Below are 21,252 nucleotides of genomic sequence, written 5' to 3'. Positions count from 1 at the left end.
CAGACAACCTTGCGTTCTGTATATTTGAGTATTTATCTTTTGGAAGTATCTGCAGTGTGTTAGTTTCCCTGAAGAAAAACAAGAATGGATGTTTTTGTCTGGATCTTGCAAATATTTCTGCACCAAAATAGCATGCTCTTATATCAGTTTTTCTACATTGGCTGCTGTACAGTGGTAGGTCTATAAATTGTAGGTGTATGAGGAGTCTACTAATAACTCTTAGTGACCATAACAAATTACACATCCCAGGATTCTTTGGGGAAAACTATGATTCTTAAAGTGCTTTAAATGTATGGTATGGATCTGATCATTTATGAAAGAATAGTTGGCCCCCATTGTGCAATGTTACCCTAAAAATGAGCACCCTCCTCCTGTTTTGGCTATCTTTATTAGCTATCTTTAACCCTAGTTTCTGTTAACTGAGTTCCCCTTATTCTGTACTCATCATAGATAGTATATACCAGGCATCCCCAAACTGCGGCCCTCCAGATGTTTTGGCCTACAACTCCCATAATCCCTAGCTAACAGGACCAGTGGTCAGGCATGATGGGATGGTCCAAAACATCTGGAGGGCCAAAGTTTGGGGATGCCTGGTATATACCATAGGCATTTCTGCTATCATTTTTTTAAAATAAAACTCACAATTGATAACCCCTGAGTTAGATACTGATGCATGGGGAGTGATCCTGCTTAACACTGGGCTCTCCTGAATGATCCTGCTTTAGTGTTAAGTCCTCACTTTGTGCAGTGCTTCATAGGCTCTCAACAACCAGTTGGTTGTCTGGTTCTTTGGGAGCTGCACAAAGCAGAGATTGAACAAGTTCCACCCTTTCAGTCAAGTCCCAACCACAATGCCCTCAAGGGCCAAATGAGGAAGCCTGCTAGGCCAAGATTGGCAATACCATCTCAATAGGATAACAATTATTAGAAGAGCTAATAGTTACATGTCAGTTATTGATCCATTGGACATTTTTGAAAAGTCTGTTCTCTAAGAATGTGTCTAAGATATAATGGATCTGAACTAAAGCGTTCTCAATTTGACTGTCTGATGATGATGGTTTTTAAAGCCATGCTTGCCTTGAAGAGGAGTCTCCATTCTTTACTACTCAGTAATGAGATGCCTTGAGGCTTAGAACACTACTGCTTGCCTTCCTCTCTGTGATCATGACCTTGAATACATTTTAGTTGTCCCTTTCTGAAGTTTAAATGAATTTATTACTCATGAACACATATTAACAGCAGGTTGTTCTGAAAGGAATATTGTAATCCATGACTAGCCCGGAAGTGTAGTAAAAGCGGTCTCATATAGGAGGTAAAAACAGAGATGGTAATTTTAAAAGTGTCTGTATTAGGTTTGCCCTGATAAAAAGCATAGCTTTATTTGTCTTAATTTTTAAGCTTTTAAAATTTGTAACACTCGTGACTATATGTCGTTTAGATGGTCAAAAATCTTTATTGTTGCACATAATTTTATCTGTAATTTGTATCAATCTCAAATTTGTCTTTAAACATAGGTGTTCTAATTTGCTGTTTTCCACACTTTGCTAACCAATTGGTGACTAAACTTGGCACTCTGAATATAAAGGGTCAAGTAACTGAAAAAGCTGTGTTCCATTTAGGCCTAATGCATTTAAGTACGGAAAATAGAACCAGGATTTACCATACAGCTAGCCCAGTCAAAAGGCCACAAACTGCAGTACTTGATTGAGGTTTAAACTCATAACAGTAAAAAAAAAGTATTATAAAGAATACACTGTTCTCCAGTGATACTGATCAGGCTTAATGCCTCTGACAAAGCCAAGTGGTAAAAATGCGGAGAACCTGAACAACTGTGACCTACATTGGAATTGCAAAGTTGCCAATAAACTATGGGCAGAAGTCAGACAGTGAATCAACTTTACTCACAGACTTATTTGTGAGTTATCTTTTGGTCTTTTAATGATTGGGCAAATTATAAATTACAAATTTTAATAGATTCCTGTTTAGCCCGGAGGCTCCCAGAAGGGCTTACATGATTTAAAAACAAACAAGCCCCAATATACCACAACTACTGTTAGTAGAACGAAACATCATAAAAATTGAATCACATTGACACACATGTCTTAACTTAATTCTGTCAGTTGGATTGTGGACATGTGCTCTGCAGGGAGCTGTTTTTAAAAACTCTTCGGAAACTTCTGCTTTTACAGAATGCACCAACTAAAAGTTTGACCAGAGCCAGTTTTTGGAGGAATGCATGTGATAGCCCCCTTGCCTTTTGCAACAATTCACTGACCATTTCAAAGTGTTGACTAGCTTTTAAAGTCCTGGACAGTTAATACTTAAAGAACTGTATCCTCTCATATGAGCCTGCTCACTCATAGTTTGACATTATAAGTGTTAGCATCCACACTTTACTATTACATCTCTGTGATATTTTATATGTAATGATTCAGATATGCCATAACACATGTGTTCTGATAATTTGAAGTTCTTACTCCTAGATGGTGCCAACATCTGTTATGGAGCCTATCCATTTGTGGGGGTGTCAGTTTGTGTGGAACAATATACTTCGGGTTTCAAGACTGTTGTGTTATATAATTACTCCTTCACTGAAGGTAGAGCAGAAATTGTCTGAAATTACCTTGTTTTCTTTGGCTAAGTGGTTTTTAATCCTTGGATTATTGCTGAATGTATGCTACTCTTAATATCCCGACTATTTACATTGAATTAGATTGGATTGCGGGGGGGACGGGCACCGACCAGAAACTAAAAGCCAAATGTGTGGATGATTTTCTCAAAGTGAAGGAGATGACTCTTCATAGGTTGAACAATTTTGCAGTTCTGAATACTTTTGGGGAGTGAAATCTTGCTTTTGTTTTCCCTGTATGTCTTGACATCACTTAGGAGCTGGGTTCTCTTGTTCACTTCAAAAGGATTCATAAGCAAGGTTCTACAACAATTGTGCCTGGCCTTGGGACCAACCAAAAATGTGTAGTTTCCAAGGCCTTGCTCCTCCCCTAAAGTGTAGAAATATAATTTCTGACCTCATGCCATGCCTTTGAGGCCGAACTTTTATTTTGGCACTGTGTTACTGATGCACTCGAAGTACTTGGAGGCAGGCACCAAAACAAACAAATCAAAAAGGGGTTGTCTCTTTCATTGCACTGTGTTTTGAACACTCTGGGAAATATGCCTGTTGGCCTGTTCCACCGCCAAGCTTAGGTGGAAGCTGGGGATTGGTCATGGGCATCATAGAGTAGTAGAACTGAGGTGACCGCTGCACATTGGGGATGTTTCTGTGCTAGATGACTACACTGAGGAATCATGGGTTAAAGAATTGTAGAATGCAAGCACCTGTTTGGAACATGAATATAATTGGAACAGAAGTTATAACAGATTTGCTATTTCAGGCAGCTTTATAGCATTGTAAACAACTACCAACAGCCTGTGGGTAGGTTCTAGTACTAACTTTGTCAACTGGGCCTTTGTTATTCTAGATATAATTTAAAAACTTTCTTCTTTTCTTAAAAGCAGGGAATTGTAAATATCGTTAAGGAATCTGTGAAGAGTATTGTTCCAGCTTGGCTTCAGAGATATTTCAGGCAAAGCGAAGAGGCATCCCCAAGTGAAGAAAGGAGCTTAGAGGAGAATGTAAACTATCATCCTGCCTTTGAAGATGATGATGCTGACAATACCCTTGAGATTGATGGACGAATTACTCCTGAGCCAACAAGAATTACTTTAGATGGTAGGCTAAAGATCTTCTCCAACCTCACAGCTAGCTTCTAACAATTCGTACTAGAGATCTACTTACGAATATAAAAACATTTTAATGGTTTTCTTAGCTGCAAACTGAGGGATGCTATTTTATATATGTCAAATATTCTGTTAAAAGAGAGTAATTAGAGACCCCTTGATATTCTGGTGCAAGGGTAGGGAACCTTAACCTACTGGCCAACCTTAGCCTGCCAGGGGTTCAAATTTTCTTCCAAAAGGCCATTTTTAAAACCACACCCATCTCCTAATCTGATGGGCAGATGACATCAGCAGATGAGCAGGAGATGGGTTTTAGTTTTGCAAGTTCCTGTTCCCTGTGAGGAACAATGCATGCATGGTTGATTTTTGCAGAAGCAGGATATAATTCCCTGTCCCCATCAGCTGATGAGCAGGTATTTCAGTCCTGCCAGGTTAAAACCAACTCTATAATTACTTATCCTCCACAGGCCATCTTTGACAGATGGTTGAGACCTGATGTCAATATAGGATCAGAAATAATGGCATTCCCAAGGGTATAAGGAAAGCTTTCTTGTACGCAACTGTGGCCGCGAGGGTGCTTATTGCGACATATTGGAAAAAGGACAAACTCTCTATCAGAGCTGAATGGTTACTCAAATTTACAGAAAATGCAGAATTAGCCTCTCTTGTGGAAAGAATCGGAGACAAGCCCAAACATTCTAGAATGTGATAATTTCAAGAATTATTTGAAAAGCAGCTGTAACTTAAGCATGGTAGTAGCCTTTGAATGATTTCTGCAAATAGTACATTTGAAGGAAAACAATATTGAAATAGAAAAGAGAATTTTCACAAAACAATGATAAACTAAAGCAAGATGATTAATATAAAGGAAAATATGGAGAGGATGGGAAGTCATAGGTTTGTGTAGAAAATACATAGTTGAAATTGTATGTATCTTTTGTGAACATTGTTATCTATTGGTCTGATCGAAATGAAGATGACTACGTGTTGTATATATATGGAAAACGAATAAGAAAGCATTTAAATTTTTTTTAAAAAAAGATGAGAAATAAAAGTCTTATTCGCCCTCCCCTGCCAAAAATCCCCTGCCAAAAATCTTGCCCACCCTGCTCTGGTGTGTGTTACTTCAGCATTATTGTGAAATGTTGGATGACACCATTTTGCCTACTAGCATTACCATGCACTGTTTTTTGAGACCAACATTCTAAGCATTGGACTAATATTCAATTATAATTCTGGGGTTTTAAAACATTTTTAGTATACCTAGTATGACAAGAGATGAACAAACACGATCCCTGTCTTGAGTGTTGTGTGTTAAATTCAGTGCAATATATATGATCCTGCTGTGTGATAAGGAGATTTGTATCTCTAATTGCCTTACCACCACCACCACCACCACCCCAAAAAGTTGATGTAGATGTTCAGTAACTTCTGCACAGTAGGGTCTTGGCATCCAAACCTAAGTCGAGAGATTTTTAAGTGCTATTCTTTCATGTTCTCATCCATTCTCCCAGTCTGAAATGTTGCTGTGAAATAAAAATTTAATCGCCAACAATTAAGTGATAAGGTTATAATTGATCACTACTAATATATATTTTTTCCAAATGGAACCAAAGCTTTGAACTGGTAACTGTTTGCATTGGATTGGTAGCCTCTTTTTATATTACTATTATTACTACTACTATTATATTTATTTATTTAAATTTATATACCACCCTTTATCAAAAGATTCCAGGTTGTTTAAAAACACATTGCAGAACATCAATAATAAAAACCTCATTAAAAACAGTGACCGACAGTCTAATATCCTACCATTAGGATTATTGGAAAGAGAAAATGTTAGTCATGCAATTCCCTTTCCCAGAGATAGGTGAGCAATGCAGTTTATATTCTAGAGAGCTGATACGATTGAACTTGTAGCAAAATATTTTTATAATTATTTACACATGGGTAGATAAACAATTGTTTTGTGGCTTTCAAATTACTCAGGGTGGTGTTCCTTGCATTTTAGATTTAACTTGTCATGTTAAAATATTCTGTTGTTCTTGGGAATCTATTTAAGCACTAGAGTATAGATTGGCATACCCAGGATCATCTTTTGTTTTGTTTTTAACATCACAACTAATGTTTCACTGTCAGTGCTATCATTTATATTGTGTTGTAGTACTTGGAAGAAATGTAGTAGCTATTCTCAGATGGATAGATGAAACCATACATGTATGTGGCACAAGTTAAATTTAGCTTATCGTCTATTTTTTACACTTGAAGCTTAGCAATAGAACTAGTGTTGGTAGCAAATAGCTTTTGACTGTTCCGTATGCATACCTGCAACTTAAGATAATTCTAATTGTGCTGCTTTGTTCCTCTTTAGAGCCCTCAACAAGTAGATCTGGTTTAAACTTCACAGATATTTTAACAAGACCCTCTCTCCACCGGAGTCATCTTAATTTCAACATCTTGGATTCCCCACCTCCACTTTGTCAACCCTCCACATCATCTACATTTCCAATTAGTAATTCTGGACTTTCACTTGGAAAAGAAATGAAAGATTCTACCTCTCAGCATGATGATGACAACATCTCAACTACAAGTGGCTTTTCTTCAAGGGCATCTGATAAAGGTAGCAAAGTTCACCAGAATCATTAGCATCTTTTTGTATGATTATTCCATAACGTGACTAGGTTTTGTTATACTGACATCACTTTAGAAGAGATTGTGCGCAAATGGCAGGTATTAACTGTGCATTTTAAGACTGATGTTCTTAATGCAATGTTATTTTGGGGGAGTGGGGAGAGGCAACGTAGTATGAGGGAAGGAAGTTATCTCATGCTCCATCAATGCAGAGAGCCAAATAGGTGTGTTAATAAATCTATGCTATTTTTCACCCAAATGACCCCCATATTGCAAACAATATGAAACACAATTAAGAATAGGAACAGATGAGAGCAGCAACTAATAAAACATAGTATATTTTAAAAGAACACAGTAACAACAGGAGTCAGCCATCACAAACTAATCTTGGAGAAATAAATTAGGCACTTTTAAAAGCCCATTGGAACGGTATCCACCATTAAGGGCCAGCATTGTTGTTGTTTTTGCCAGGGTGTGTGTGGAAAACCTACTAGATCAGAACTGTTAAGACCTATGTATCATGAATTCCCACTTGTTAAATTATATATGTTTTCCTTATGGGAAAGGAAGAGGGGAGAAAACCTCCATAGATCTCCTTTCACTCCATTCCTCACTTCATTCCTTCCATCCCTCCCTGCTTTCCATGATCTAGATAAAGAAGAGTAGTGTATTTTCTTTCAAATAATTTCTGGACTCCAAGTGATACTGCAAAATGGGAACTGTAGGGGGACAAAGCTTTAATATTGTGGTTATCGTAGTATTAAGGATCACTATTTTATAATATAAATAAGGCATTGATACATTTGTGTACACATGTTGTCTTTTTAGATATAACAGTTTCAAAAGTTGCTTCAGTACCACCTCTTTGGTCCTCGGAGAGTGAAAGACTTGTCTCCCTTTCTCAGCAGTCAGCCACCAGCTCTAAAAAGCCTGGCTTTAATCTGTCTGCTTTTGGAGCACTTTCCCCTGTAAGTACTGCACAACGTTTGCTTTAACTATGTTACTTCTGTATCCATTTTGCTAATTAGATATCAATATGTGTTTGCAGTCGCTTGGTAATGCATCAGCTTTTAAGACAAGCCAGCTTGGGAATTCTCCATTTTATCCTGGAAAAACCATGTATGGTGGTGCAGCTGCAGCAGCAAGGCAGTCTAAAGCACGGATTACTCCTTATCAGGTAACAGAAATGCTGGTGATCTATGGAGCATGTGAAAGAAGCAGCTACTTATATTAATAATTCTGATATGAATTTTAACTTTGTACTTTCCATAGTATATGCATACAAGTATTTCATTGTTTTGGTAACAAAAAAAACTTTAGTGATGCAGCTCTGGAATACAAACGAATCTCAGCCTGTTCTGGTTCATATGTAACGTTAAATTATGGCTATTTAAAAAACAGAAATGAATGCTGTCTCCTTGTGGACGTGCTGGGGGAGAAGAGTGGGGAACTGTCGAGCCAGAAACTGTGTTGTCACCGCCCACCTTTCCATTGGCGGGAAGTCACCCTTTAGAGGGTACACCTGGTGGGCAGGGCAATCTCCTTGCCAGTTCAGCTTACCACCAGCCTCACTGCAGGCTGCTCTTGGGGCAGCTCTGGTTACGGTAAAAGAGAAAAGGCAGGAATGCCATTTTGGAAGGGATCATGGCTTAAAGCAGGCATCCCCAAACTTTGGCCCTCCAGATGTTTTGGACTACAATTCCCATCTTCCCTGACCACCGGTCCTGTTAGCTAGGGATCATGGGAGTTGTAGGCCAAAACATCTGGAGGGCCGCAGTTTGGGGATGCCTGGCTTAAAGCAACTCTATTCAGTTTCTAAACAAGTCATTGTTAAACCATGGTCTTTGACGCTGCCTTGTGTACCTAATTAAAGTTTCTTTTAAGCCACACGTTTGCATCATATGTGAAATGATTTTGCGGACAAAACATAAACTCTAGCAACGACCTTCCTTGTAGCCAAGCAGGAGGAAAAGAGGGAAGGATGGAGTTTGTGAGCCTGAAAATTTGCTCATTCTAGCTCATGCACATCATCTTAAACTGGGTTTAGTGTTACACATGAACCGAAGCAGTGGCAAAATGTGGCCTAGCATGACTTGCAAATGTCCAAACAGGTTAGTTGCTGAATTTGGATGTGACAATAAAGCATTGCAAGAACGTGTCATGGTGAAACATGAGTTCACAGTGTGTGGGGGCATAACAACTATAAGTTGTGAACTCTTTACGGGCAGGGACCTGTCATCCATTACCTCTGAAACACCTGAAGTGCATGTTCATTGATAATGTATGTATGATGGATGTATGACGTCTACAGAAAATACTCTCATTAGGCTACCTGGGCCACGTTGAGCATATTTGAGTCCTTTCTCTCCAAATCCCTTCTAGACTTTTGGAGATCAACATGATAACTGACTGTAATAGCATGTAGACCCAAAGCTTCAAATCATACAATGTAACGTCCATAATCTTGGTTTTTTTTAGACACCAGTAAGAAGGCAGATGAAAGCCAAGCAAGTGAATGCACAATCTTATGGAGTGACAAGTTCCACTGCACGGCGCATCCTGCAGTCTCTGGAGAAGATGTCAAGCCCAATAGCAGTAAATTTCTCTCTTTGAAATGTTATTTATTCAGTACATAACATGAAGCTTTCTAATCCTGCATTGCATTAGGCAAACTCTTGCTTTGAATACATGTAGTTTAACTTACTTTAGTGTTGTTGTTTTTCCAACAGGATGCTAAAAGAATCCCATCTTCTTCTTCATTTTCATCTGTAAGTTAGTCTTCAAACTTTTTTAATGCATGGAGTTGTTGTTGTTGTTGTTGTTGTTGTTGTTGTTTTTAATCACACTTGTTAATTTGGATGTTTTGTTTCCCAGCCTGCAGAAAGAAATATGCTGAATATCACTGACTTCCATTCACCAAGGAAAAGGGTAAGTTAACTTCCATGTCTTAGTTGCTTCTATGTGGTGTAGAACTGTTAAATATTTTATGTTTGATACCGGTATGCAGCAGACATGAAATTGCCTATGGATTCTAGTATAGATAGCTGCTGGCATTTGCCTACTTATGTTTTTTAAAAATCCATTTACTTGGTTTTGAAATTTGAAACCTAGAGCAAATGTTAGTGGAACGCTAAATTAAGCTTTTATAAAACCAGTGTTGTAGTCGATGAATAAATTCATAACTTGCTCTGCATCTGTATCGTCTGTCTTTAATATGCCTATCAGATCTGTTTGTGTCATCCAGACTAAAATGTGCAACAAGGAGAAAACAAGAGGCTTATGTTTACATGCTGGAGGTACCATATGTAAGGTTAAAGTTAGCGGAATAAGGCAAAACTTTCACATGGTTTGCTAGATCTTCTGTCCTCAATGAGAGTTGTTGAAGATATCATTGGGGGGGGGACTTTTTTGGAGGCCCTACTTTAAATGTAACAGACTTTAGGAAATTGTACCCCTTTGTGAATAGTGGGTAGAACCTAATGAAGTCTGTTTTTAAAAGAATTCATTTATTTGCAGGATTGGCCAGGTATAAGCAAGCACTATTTCAGCTTAGATTTGCAGGTTGTTGACTCACACTTGTGCAGAAACATGGAACACTAGCTAACAGGCAACAGAAACTAGAGATGTCAGAAAGAAAGCTCTGTACCCAGCTGTCATTAAGTGGAAAAAAAGAGGAATTGTCTATTCATACTGTAGTAAATGGTTGGCAGCAGTAATTCTTGGCCAAGAAAAGTTTGCTGGTGATTTGCCACCAAAGTGAGTGGGCTGTCAACAGTCCACTTAATTTCTTGAGTAAAACAGTTACAGATGTCTGTACGGTTGGTATTCTAAAGACCTGTGTCTTCAATCTGGAACTTCTCTACATTAATCAGATAATTATAACTTATTTTTAATGCCTTGAATTTAATGGAATTACCCCTTCCATTAGTAGAACACTGCTGGGTCCAAGGCACTTCAATATCTATGAAAACGGACCTTTGCATCCAGCCTGGTGTCTGCATACAACTCCCTCTCACACCTGCACACTCCCGTTAGGCTCTATTTCATGTGGAAAGTCCACAGAATTGCACAAGTTGACCATGATGACGTTAGTTCATCATGATATCAGATTCCCCTATAGACCTAACCTTATGACCCACTCCTTGCACCAATCAAAATGTGCAGAAGAGAGATTAGTAGAATGCCAGGATTTTTAAAACATTCTTAAAATGTTGTCTAAAACCAGTACATTTGAAAGCAGTGTGTTAGACTTGTGATGACATCCATCCACTGTAGAAAAGGAACATACTTACCTTTGAAAAGATAGCTCCACCCACTCACTCCAACAGACAGGGCTATGCAAATCAGACGTTTAACTGTCATCCTGTGTAGAAGAGAGCTTTCTCCAGCCAGACACAGCAAGCAGGGAATAACTCGAGAGATGCTTGGACTCTCCTGGATAAGAAAGGGACAGCAGCCATTGACAACAAAGAGGCAAGCTCAAACATGGGTATCCTCACGCCCAATTAGGACTGACTGAGACCCTTACAGCAGTGTTTTTCAAAAGTGGGTCCCCAGCTGTTGTTGGAAAACAGCTTCCATCATCTCCAGTGGGGACCCAAGTTTGAGAAACCCTGCCTTACAGCCTGAGACCACCCCCACAACTCCCTCTAGCAGTAAGAAACACTTCTCCAGGGTGGGGAGGAAACCCTTCGTGTAGATTAGGAACTTAATGCAGGAATTGCAGTAAAGCTGTAACCATTCCACAGTGGGAGACCTGAGACTTCTATGCTCCCAGGCATGGAAGTAGACACTTTGTAAAACAGGAATTCAAGTATTGATCCGTTTCACCAGTGTGGCTTTGAAGACTTCCTTTCCCACAGTTTTAGGGTGAAAGGGATACACAAAGGCTGGGCTTTACTTGGTAAAAATAAATTAAAAATAGAGGAGCTGGTACTCATATATTGATAACAGTGCTGTGAGTGTCAGCACAACATAGCTGACATTACAGCAAAAAAGAAAAGAAGGTGCCGACACTTTGCTAGTAAGTACTGTCACGAAAAAGCCATGCGTTTAGCTTATCTCTGCAAAAGAAAATTCTGGAACTCTTTAATTTCCTTGCCAGACATCTCAGTTCAGGTCTGACAGTTAACCTCTTGATGGCAAGGGTTGCAGAAATTTCCTAGCAGCTCCCTCACTAAATGGGAACATTCAATGAGTCTTAGGTAACCATAATTTGTTTTTAAATAAAATTGGTAATAAGGGATACATTTGTATTTGTTCAAGACTATTGAAATATGTGAATAACCACCTTCCATATACAGACATAAGGGGATGGGTGTGCGTTTGTGTATACGTATGTACGTACATACATACATACATACATACATAGCATTACCCAATTTTATTCAGATTGCTTTAATTCAACACTGTTTCTTTTAAAGGCTGAATCCCATTATCCTCCAGTCCAGAAGCTTGTGACACCGAAGACCGTTCCACTGTCAATGAGTCGGTCACAATATTTTAAACCATCTCTACCATCCGCTGCTGAATCAGGCAAGATTCGACAGAGAATAGAGATGAACCATAAGGTATGCATACTTCAAAGCTGCTGATTGTACACCATCTTTAACCACAAGCTCCCTCTTCCTCAGTGCCATCACACCCTGCTCTGATTGCCCCCCCCCCCGGTGGCTGCTTTACAGTTCAACGCTCACACACTTCTTTTTGACAGTATCAGTCTGATAATTGGGATTCCAGTGCATCCCTTTAAAGTCATAGCCGGATAAAAAGTTAATAATTGATTTCACAATTTAGTTCAACATGGGGGGGGGGACACATTTTATTGGTATCTCATTCCAAACACACAGTCTAACACAGAAGCTACTAGGGCACAATGTTACCTTGAAATTCCTCATCAAGAAGCCCTAGAGGAGAAAGTGGGAGAGATGAATAGGTGAAATACTAAGCTCAAAACTAAATAATCACAGGAGTCCAAAGAACCCTAGTAGCCTATCATCATCATCTTTTCTTTTCTTTTCTTTTTTTTCTTTTCTTTTCTTTTCTTACAAACTATAATCCAGTGTTGCAAGCAGACTTCTGCATCAAGATAAACTCAACTTGCAGAATTAATGGAGCAAAATTAACCTCCAGGATAAAATTTACACCTGGGGTTGAACAGTGCTTAGTAAAAATTTGTGAGCCAGTGCTTTTTAAGTGGTATAGCTACAGCTGAAATTTATGATGCAGAGAAAATGCAGGGTTATTTTGAGAACTTGCTGAGGACAGAAAGGACTTAGGCATTTTGCAGCTTTACCTTTCCATTTACAGTCATACCTCGACATCCAAACGATTCGACTTCTGAAGTCGACAGCCCTGGAAGTCTTTTCGCCCTGCGCGTGCATTCTGCGCATGTGCAGAAGCAGTGCTTTAACATCCGAGGACTTTGACTTACGAAGATGGCCGCGGAACAGATCGTCTTCGTAAGTCGAGGTACCACTGTATTTCAGTGAGGTAGATTGGACTCCTGATAGGATTAGAGTGAAATGTATTTTTTTTAAAAATGAAAAGGAGGTGAGGAGGAAGAAACCTAGAACAAAAGACCCCACAGTTGTTGAGAAGTTCATGGAGTATGACATGGGTAAGATTTACTAAAGATGTTGTGCAAATATTTCAAGTGGCAAAAACCACATTAGCTCGCTTTTAAGTTGGCAGACGTTTTTGAAAGGGAAATTCTTTTCACGTTTTCTGCATTTTGTATCACAGAATGTATCTGAGAAATTAAGTTCATTCTACTATATTGAATCATAGGGACTTAATTTTCCTATTGAAAATAAATGAAGTCGCTTATTTACTGAGGGTTGTATCTAATGGCAGCTTTGCACTAGTGGAAGCTCTTCTGCTTGTGAAAGGCAGGGGAACCTGCCAGCCAGCCCCCCTTACCAATTGCAGCCCATTACACCCATACAGTTCTGGAGGGTTTCCCAACCCTGACTAGAAATTTGGGGAAAACAGGGCTGCACTGGGTAGGAGGGAATTGGTGAAAATCAGGTGTCCTACCTTGCAGAAGCGATTCCACTACTGCAGAGCCGCTATTGGATCTAGCCCAGGGATCGGCAAAGTTTTTGTGGCTTGGGCCCTTTCATGGTCCCACAGACGCCACGGTGGGCCAGAGTGCGCACGCATGCGCAAACGCTATTTCCAGCACGGGGGAGGTGTGTGCAGCTTCCCATTGGCTGCAGGAGAGCCAATCTGAAGCCGGCAAGCGGCGCGGAAGGCGCACGGGAGCCGAGCGGGCGTCCATGGGCCAGTTAAACAACCCTAGTTAACAAGCAGCCCATGGGCCTTAGGTTGCCGATCCCTGATCCCTATCTCTGTGATCCTGCAGAATGTTTTGTGGAGTAGGTAATTGCTGTAGACAGGCATTGTCACATGAACCTTGCTCACAAGAAATACAGCTTGTGGTGGAAGAGATTTATTTGGATAATTTCAGGCAGCAGGGGGCAGTAAAGGAGTACTTCTGCAAAAAGCCATATAAAGCTTAAGTGTACATGAGAAAGGCATTTGGGTAAACAAGGATCAGTGGCTTCCTGTTACATGCTCCAATGTTTAGTATCTTTTTTTAAGGAATATCGAATCAGAAAAAAAGAATTAAAACCTAAAGTATTTTTTTTTCCTTTACAGGGAGTACAAGAGAGAAATCTGGCAGCAGACAAGAAGGTAGAATCACCAGAAAGGTATGTGATGTATATCCTAAATCTAAAAGACATATTATAATTGCTCTTACGGGTTTTTCATTGGTACCCTGTTCATTTGTCCCTTATGCAGAGCAGACAATTAAATAATAGGCATAATAATAACAGAGATATGTTTATGTAAAAAGTTTCCAGAGGGGTAGCTGTGTTAGTTTTGTGTTGCATAAACAGTAAAGAGTCTTGTGGCATCTTGAAGACTACAATGCTAGCATGACATGGATTAGAATCCACTTTATTCGCAATACAGTACAATTCTACAAGTCTATATACACACTAGGGCATGGATTTGAAGGCTGTGAGGTCAGAGGAAAAGGAAATGCAAGAAGTGCATTCAGTGTTCCAAGTGCTGCAAGATTCTTTGTTGTTTTTAATTAGGAAACAGAAGTTCACATCTAACGCTATGCCAAACCATGGCTTAATGCAGGCATCCCCAAACTGTGGCCCTCCAGATGTTTTGGTCTACAACTCCCATGATCCCTAGCTAACAGGACCAGTGGTCGGGGAAGATGGGAATTGTAGTCCAAAACATCTGGAGGGCCGAAGTTTGGGGATACCTGCATTAAGCCATGGTTTGGCATAGCGTTAAATGTGAACTTCTGTTTCCTAAGTAAAAACAACAAAGAATCTTGCGGCACTTGGAACACTGAATGCACTTCTTGCATTTCCTTTTCCTCTGACCTCACAGCCTTCAAATCCATGCCCTAGTGTGTATATGCTGAATGTGCTAGTTGCTGAGATGGCACCTGCTTTCTCCCTCCCTGGTCCTTTAAGCTCAGCTCAGCAAATCAGCTGTAAACCCCCCCCCCCCCGGTTTTTTGCTTTCCCCCCGCCTTGCTAACTTTTGCCACTTTGCCATTTTGGGCAATGTATGTCTCTGATCCCTATTATATATATATATATATATATATATATATATATATATATATATATATATATATATATATATATAGTGTGTGTGTGTGTGTGTGTGTATATATATATATATATATATATATATATATATATAATTATCAGTTCGCATATGCATCCTTTGTTGCTGCTTTGTTTGTAGGACTCTGAAAAGCTATATAACATATATTTGATTCTCTGTCAGCAGTGTAACAAACCCCAGGTTCAGTACCTCTGCAACCAACGGGCTTCCTCCTTCAGTAGGAGGTGGTGGCGGCAAAATGAGAAGGGAAAGAGGTGTCCACTATGTATCAAAACCTGCGCAAGAGGAGGTAAGAATATTTGTTCAACTACACTGTGTGTGTCTGTGTGTGGTTTATGGAGTAGTTTGGAGCTTCAAAGCTGTTTATTCACAGCCTGATTGAATGGACAAACTTAGTATTTTAGTCATTGGATGGAATCCAACATAGGGCAAATCTTCAGCAGCCCAATGATTTTTCTATGTGCGATGGAACACCTTCCTCCTGTGCACCCCTAAAGCTATTCCACAACTTCTCCCAACCTTCTGGAGCAGCTTTGTGGAGGATAAGGAGGGGTGAAAGTCCTATTGCACAAGTGGGAATTCTTACGCTGACAGGACTCGCTAGTAGAATACTGTCCATTAGATTTAGACAGCTTCCCAAGCTTATGCTCTGCTTTGTAGCAGAATATAGGATTTATACGCAGGGTTCATACTCCAATTCAGGAATGGAAGAGGAGGGAAAGTATTCTAATGATATAGGAGCGTTCTGCAAGGTCGCTGGGAGTAGCCGTATAGCGCTAATCAGCACCAAGTTACAGCAGCAGAAAGTTATAGCTCACTAGGTTTTTATAAATAAGAATACTGTAATTATACTCCACTCATCTGGCTGGGTTCCCCATGTTTTGAGACATAGGTACAATTCATGGTATATTGCTTTAGCATTTACTGAGGAAGGCTCTGTTTCTGCTGCAGGTATAGGAGGGCACATGAGCTATAAAACAGTCAAATCCTGTATAACCGCAAATATAAATTATTGTGGTGCTTTTATTTATCCTGTATGTACTTTTGGTGTGCGAGGTGTTGTTGGTTTTTTTTTAATTCTTTAGGATTTCATTGATAAGGTTAACAACAGTTTCATTACTTGTTGGGTTGCTTTCATTTTTTCCTGCCGACAAAGGCTGAGTAGAACTAAGATGTAGGTTTCAGTGGAACTTGGAAAATAATTGCATCATTGTTCCATTCTAGGAAATGGATATGCCAGTGCTACCAGAAATATCTTTGCCCATCAGTACGTCATCTTTGCCAAACTTCAGCTTTGGCCTGCTTGCTAGCAGTACTACTGTCTCATCTTCGCCTGTCAGTTCTGCGCAATCAGTGGCTAAAAAGGTAATATTTGCATGAATCTAGGTTTTGCTTCCATACTCTCCTCTATCTGTTCTCTCCTGTAGATTCGCCAAACCCTTTGTGTATTCACCTGACTTTAATTTTAAGCCATGTGCTATTTGAGAATCCTTTAAAGGACAGCCCCACCCTTCACTGGCCCCTTCTTTCCCCACCCTGAGTGCGTCTGTCTGTCTGTCTGGAATGGATCCTTGAACTGTGAGAATGCCCCTTGCTTGCCTGGATGGAGAGAGAGTGCCTCTGACTGCATGGCTGGAATGTAGGAGTTGCATTGGTTGCTTTACCCACTTTTGTCTCTGGTCCCAGCCCTTCACTGGCATGCGATCTGTAAAAAAAATTGTCCCAAGGCAGTTTGGGCTTTGTAGGACCCCTGCGGTAATGGCGAGCTCTTTATGGGGGTGGCCTTGTTCAGTGCAACAGTTTGTAAAAGTTTACTCAGCAAGCTTTACAGAGATATAGGCTGAAGTTCTCTTTGTATGTTTCCCCCCTTTGGCAGTTACAGGAGCTAAGAAGTTAGGAGCTCAGAAACAGAATGGGTGTTGTCAACAACAGCCATGTCCCCCAAATAATCCCAGAAACAGTTGTTTGTTAAGGGTTCCCTACCAGTTCTCGGCAATCTTTGCAAGAGTGCTTTCGTGGTATGCTGTGGATGTGGCCCTACTGCTATAAACATTAGCACAATTGTTGTGTCTTATTACAAACTGCTTTTGAAACTCTCCTCAGTCTTCTAAACATCTTGTCATATGCTGTATAGACAGAAAAGGACAGCTGCAGTTAAAGAAACAGAATGGGTTGCTTGGGATCCATGCCAAAAGTCATCTTCCTAATTTGAGTGCATTTGTTTTTGCATTATTAACCAGTGACTTGTAATTCACTTCATTCAAGCTATTAAAATGCAGTTCTTTTTAAATAATTAGGTGCAACCAGCCAGTAATGCTAGCAGTCCTGTGTACAGATTTTCATCTCCAATTGTAAAATCGACAGAAGCAGAAGTGCTGCCATCAGTGTCTGTAAGTAAAAGATGCATAAGTAAAACTTGTGACAGAAGAAAGACAGGAATGATAGAGATAAAAATATGTTTAATACTCACCTTGGAAATTCAGTGTTAGGAACCATAAATCTGCAGCTCACATTTATGAGGCTATGTAAACTAGGCTGTTGTTTTCTTTTGACTTTTAAATTTTATCTCCTGCCAGGCTGGTGCATTCAAATTTAGTGTTCCTGTTGCAAAATCATCTGATCCTTCAGGACCTAAGGATACCCCAGTATTGCCTCAGAGTAATGCAGGTAATTAAGTTGACATTTAATGCGAACATTTTCTCCAGATGGGGAATTAAGATTGAATTTTGGTTAGGCTTTTAAAACTTTCCATTCTGTGTGACATCAGAAGCAAATGTATTCCTGGCCTCCATTCTGAGTACAATCCAGTTTAAATAGAACCTTATTCAAGCATATGTGTCTGACTTCCAATGAACTATATCATTTCGCTTCTATGGACAGCAAGTAGTTTGTGCTTCATCCAGTAAGCTACCGCATGGAAATTTTTAAGATGGGTTCTATGTAGACACGTGTGTGTTCTCATGTGTGTTGGTGGGTCCTCATAAGTACACACAACAGGGTCTGAACCATGAACCTTGTCAAACTATTATTTTCTTCACACCTGCAGCGGTCAATAGCATCAGCAGTAAGAGAGATCATGAGTATGATGGTCCCTTTAAGCCTGCAAAAATTCTGAAAGAAGGAAGTGTGCTGGATATTTTAAAGAGTCCTGGTGAGTCGGTTGATGAGGTTTCATTTAGTGTTAAATGATAACTGACAATGGGACCCTTAATCTCAGGGCCTTTGGCATTGCAGGGAGTTGGACTAGATAACCCTCAGGGTTGCTTCCAACTCTACAGTTCTATGATTGTATGATTTATATGGCACTTTAAAGAAAACAGTTGTAGGGATGTTGCACTCTAATAAGCATTCTATCAGTGCCAGCATTTCTTCTTGCCCAAAGGAATGATTTCCCCTCTCCTCCCTCTGTTTTTTTTTGGGGGGGCGGGTTCTCAGAGCCAATTGGGCAGGAGGGGGAGAGGAGGGCATTGATGGAAGTGGTTGTGTGGGCTTCTGCTAGCAGGATCAGGCAGTTAAATCTGGCCCTTGATATATTTTCTTAATCCAGTCTGATATATAATACCAGCAATTTGCACTTTTTGAAAAAAGGAATAGCCACATTGAGAGCAAGTATTTTCTCCAACTTTCAAATATATTGCCAGTTTTCTTTAGGAATAGGGATTTTCAAATCAATTTCCATTGTTATCTACATTTCTCATTGCTAGACTCAAGATAAATCTGGATAACATAAATTTTAAAATGTGGACCTTTCATTGGTTTGGTATTAATTGCAAAAAGACTGCAAGTGCCAACAATATGTATACATATTTGTGTAAGGGTTTCATGTTATGTGCAGTGATCTTTACCATACTATGATAGCCATTCTTCTTACCCAGCTATTTCTGTGCCTGAATAACCATATGCGCGGTATGGTTCCATCAATGAATCTTCTGTTTTAAAATCGTTTGCTTGGCTTTCCTGTAAAAGTAGAGTATTTGTTAGGCACTCAGACTATTTCCTTTTCTCTTTCTTAGGCTTTGCTTCTTCGACCACATACTCATCAACAGCCGCGCCACCTGTTACAGCAAGCACAGTAGTTTATACAAGGCCTGCAATAAGTACTTTCTCCGGAACTGTTTCAGGACTTGGAGATGCTTTGAAACAAGCGTCAGCCCATTGGCAGTGTGATACATGTCTTGTGCAAAACAAGCTGGCAGATAACAAATGTGTAGCCTGCCAAGCCGCTAAAGTGCCGATGTCAGATGGTACTAAGCAGACTGGTACTCAGTTTAACTCAACCTTGAAAGCATCTCTTTCTACAAGGGGGACGCAGGGCTTTGGAGACAAGTTTAAGGCAGCAGCTGGAACTTGGGACTGTGATACTTGCTTGGTCCAGAACAAACCGGAGGCTACAAAATGTGTGGCATGTGAGACACCAAAACCTGGAACAGGAGTAAAACCAGCCTTCGTGCTTCCTGCAGTCACAGACAGTGCAACAACAGTGACTTCCTCTTCTGGCTCTACTGATCTCACAGTCAGTTTTGGATTTGGAGACAAATTCAAGAAGCCAAAAGATGCTTGGGAATGTTCTGTGTGCTTGGTGTCAAATAAGGCAGAGGATAGCAAATGTGTTGCCTGTCAGTCGGACAAACCAGGTGAGTTTGCCGTATTTGGACATTGATTGGGGTGGGACATATCCAGCTATAATCCTAAACATCTTTATTACGGCATAGAACTTAGTTTTGAGGAAACAGGCATTGTGCTGTGTGAAGAACCCTTATTTGAAAAGAAAACAATAGAGGGCACCACTGAATATTTCCTGGAGTTTAAATATATAAGAACATACTGGGAAGTACAGACGACTAACATTTCATGTGTGAGTCCCGTTCCTGGCCCCTGCGCTCATCAGCAGAGCGTGCCCCACCTTCATTTTGGGTGCAAAAGGACCCGCGTGTCTGACTGCATGCCATTTGGGCGCGCCTAAAATTGTCACCACCTGTATTTGAGCTATATCCAGTGCTAGTCCCACTTGCAGTAGACCCATTGAAGTTAGGGGGCATGACTAACTTAGGTTCATTAATTTCAGTTTCTCTTGCAAGTTTCAAATAGGTACAGTATTTTCAGCTTTGTTTTTGGTCTACATGGGCAGAACTGCTAATGGTTTACTTTATGCTATGTTTCATTATCTAGGAAGTTCAGTGCCTGTGGTGAGTAGCAGTGCTTCCTCTTTACCTGCTCTTTCTGGAGGATTTCTAGGCTTAGACAAGTTCAAGAAGCCAGAGGGAAGCTGGGACTGTGACACATGCTTAGTACAAAACAAAGCAGATGCCACAAAGTGCGTCGCTTGTGAGAGTTCAAAACCAGGCAGCAAGACTGAACTCAAAGGTATGTAAAGAGTATAAATGCTCTCTCAAAAAATCATGTTTGCGTATTTTGCTTCTTAATTTTCTCCTTTTTAATTTCCCTCTCTACCCACGACTCATGCTTTCACCTCTAAATAAGGAGAGCCATGCCCAGAAGCAGTTTTCTGCAGTTGTGTCACTTGTTGGAAAAAAGGAGTGAATATAGATCACATTTGCAATGGATACACCTCCAATTTATCCCCTAATTCTTTAAACTCTGAGAGGTCCCCTCACCCTATCAAGTTAAGGAACCTTTGGGTCTAATTGCCCCCCCCCCCAAAAAAAACTGTCTCCTCCAGGCAGCCAAAAGGCATTGTCAGATTTCAGGGATGCAGTCCAGCTGACAAAATCATTTGAGGGTTCAAGGCAGGGCCAGAAAGCGGTATGTTGCCTGGGGAAGTCCCAAGGACTAGGTAGAGAAGTCTAGAGAGTAACATTTGTCATGGGACTAAGCTTAGCTATTCCTGACTCAGGAACACATACCTCCTGTAACTTCACTTTCCCATCTCTGCAGCCCTTTAAATGGCAAAGTTTCCACCTCTTACGGAGGGGGAGGAAGGAGAGAAACTGGGCTTGGTGCAGTTGAGCACTTTACGGGGATAAGGTCCCAAGTTGAATGAAAGCAAGCTCTTCTCGATTTCCTTTTACTGAACCTTCCAATTCCAGGTGATGAGGGCTCATGCCTGCATGCTGCTCTCTGCTGCCATCAAGTCTTGGCAACCTGAGAGCGGTGTGCATGTCTATTAACCCATTTGCAGCGATTGTGCTGCTGCTGCTGTTACTTTCTCTCCCCCCCCCTTACCTTTCAAAGTAAGATTTTCCTGCATTCCTGAGGGAT

The 21,252-nt window shown here is 40.3% G+C and overlaps 2 protein-coding genes across 6 annotated transcripts in view; one reads left to right on the top strand and one right to left on the bottom strand.

Annotated features, from left to right (window-relative positions):
• Window positions 1–21,252, bottom strand: part of LOC118089892 (transmembrane protein 14C) — a 127,624-nt gene that overhangs the window by 41,744 nt on the left and 64,628 nt on the right. The window lies entirely within an intron of this gene.
• Window positions 1–21,252, top strand: part of NUP153 (nucleoporin 153) — a 39,635-nt gene that overhangs the window by 8,018 nt on the left and 10,365 nt on the right. For 2 of the 5 annotated variants that reach the window (XM_060277964.1, XM_060277963.1), the window contains exons 2-17: window positions 3,514–3,730; window positions 6,110–6,358; window positions 7,198–7,337; window positions 7,418–7,546; window positions 8,848–8,964; window positions 9,099–9,137; window positions 9,244–9,297; window positions 11,793–11,939; window positions 14,032–14,084; window positions 15,196–15,322; window positions 16,258–16,398; window positions 17,331–17,423; window positions 17,610–17,700; window positions 18,080–18,184; window positions 19,047–19,667; window positions 20,203–20,397. In XM_060277964.1, coding sequence (XP_060133947.1) covers window positions 3,514–3,730; window positions 6,110–6,358; window positions 7,198–7,337; window positions 7,418–7,546; window positions 8,848–8,964; window positions 9,099–9,137; window positions 9,244–9,297; window positions 11,793–11,939; window positions 14,032–14,084; window positions 15,196–15,322; window positions 16,258–16,398; window positions 17,331–17,423; window positions 17,610–17,700; window positions 18,080–18,184; window positions 19,047–19,667; window positions 20,203–20,397 — 2,518 coding nt within the window. Of the gene's footprint in view, window positions 1–3,513; window positions 3,731–6,109; window positions 6,359–7,197; window positions 7,338–7,397; window positions 7,547–8,847; window positions 8,965–9,098; window positions 9,138–9,243; window positions 9,298–11,792; window positions 11,940–14,031; window positions 14,085–15,195; window positions 15,323–16,257; window positions 16,399–17,330; window positions 17,424–17,609; window positions 17,701–18,079; window positions 18,185–19,046; window positions 19,668–20,202; window positions 20,398–21,252 lie in introns of all 5 variants that reach the window. The other 3 variants (XM_035125777.2, XM_060277965.1, XM_060277966.1) reach the window with 3 other exon arrangements.

Source organism: Zootoca vivipara, chromosome 8, assembly GCF_963506605.1.
Source record: "Zootoca vivipara chromosome 8, rZooViv1.1, whole genome shotgun sequence".
Classification (NCBI taxonomy): domain Eukaryota; kingdom Metazoa; phylum Chordata; class Lepidosauria; order Squamata; family Lacertidae; genus Zootoca; species Zootoca vivipara.
Note: the sequence above shows the minus strand (reverse complement) of the source record. Positions and strands in the feature narration are given on the sequence as shown.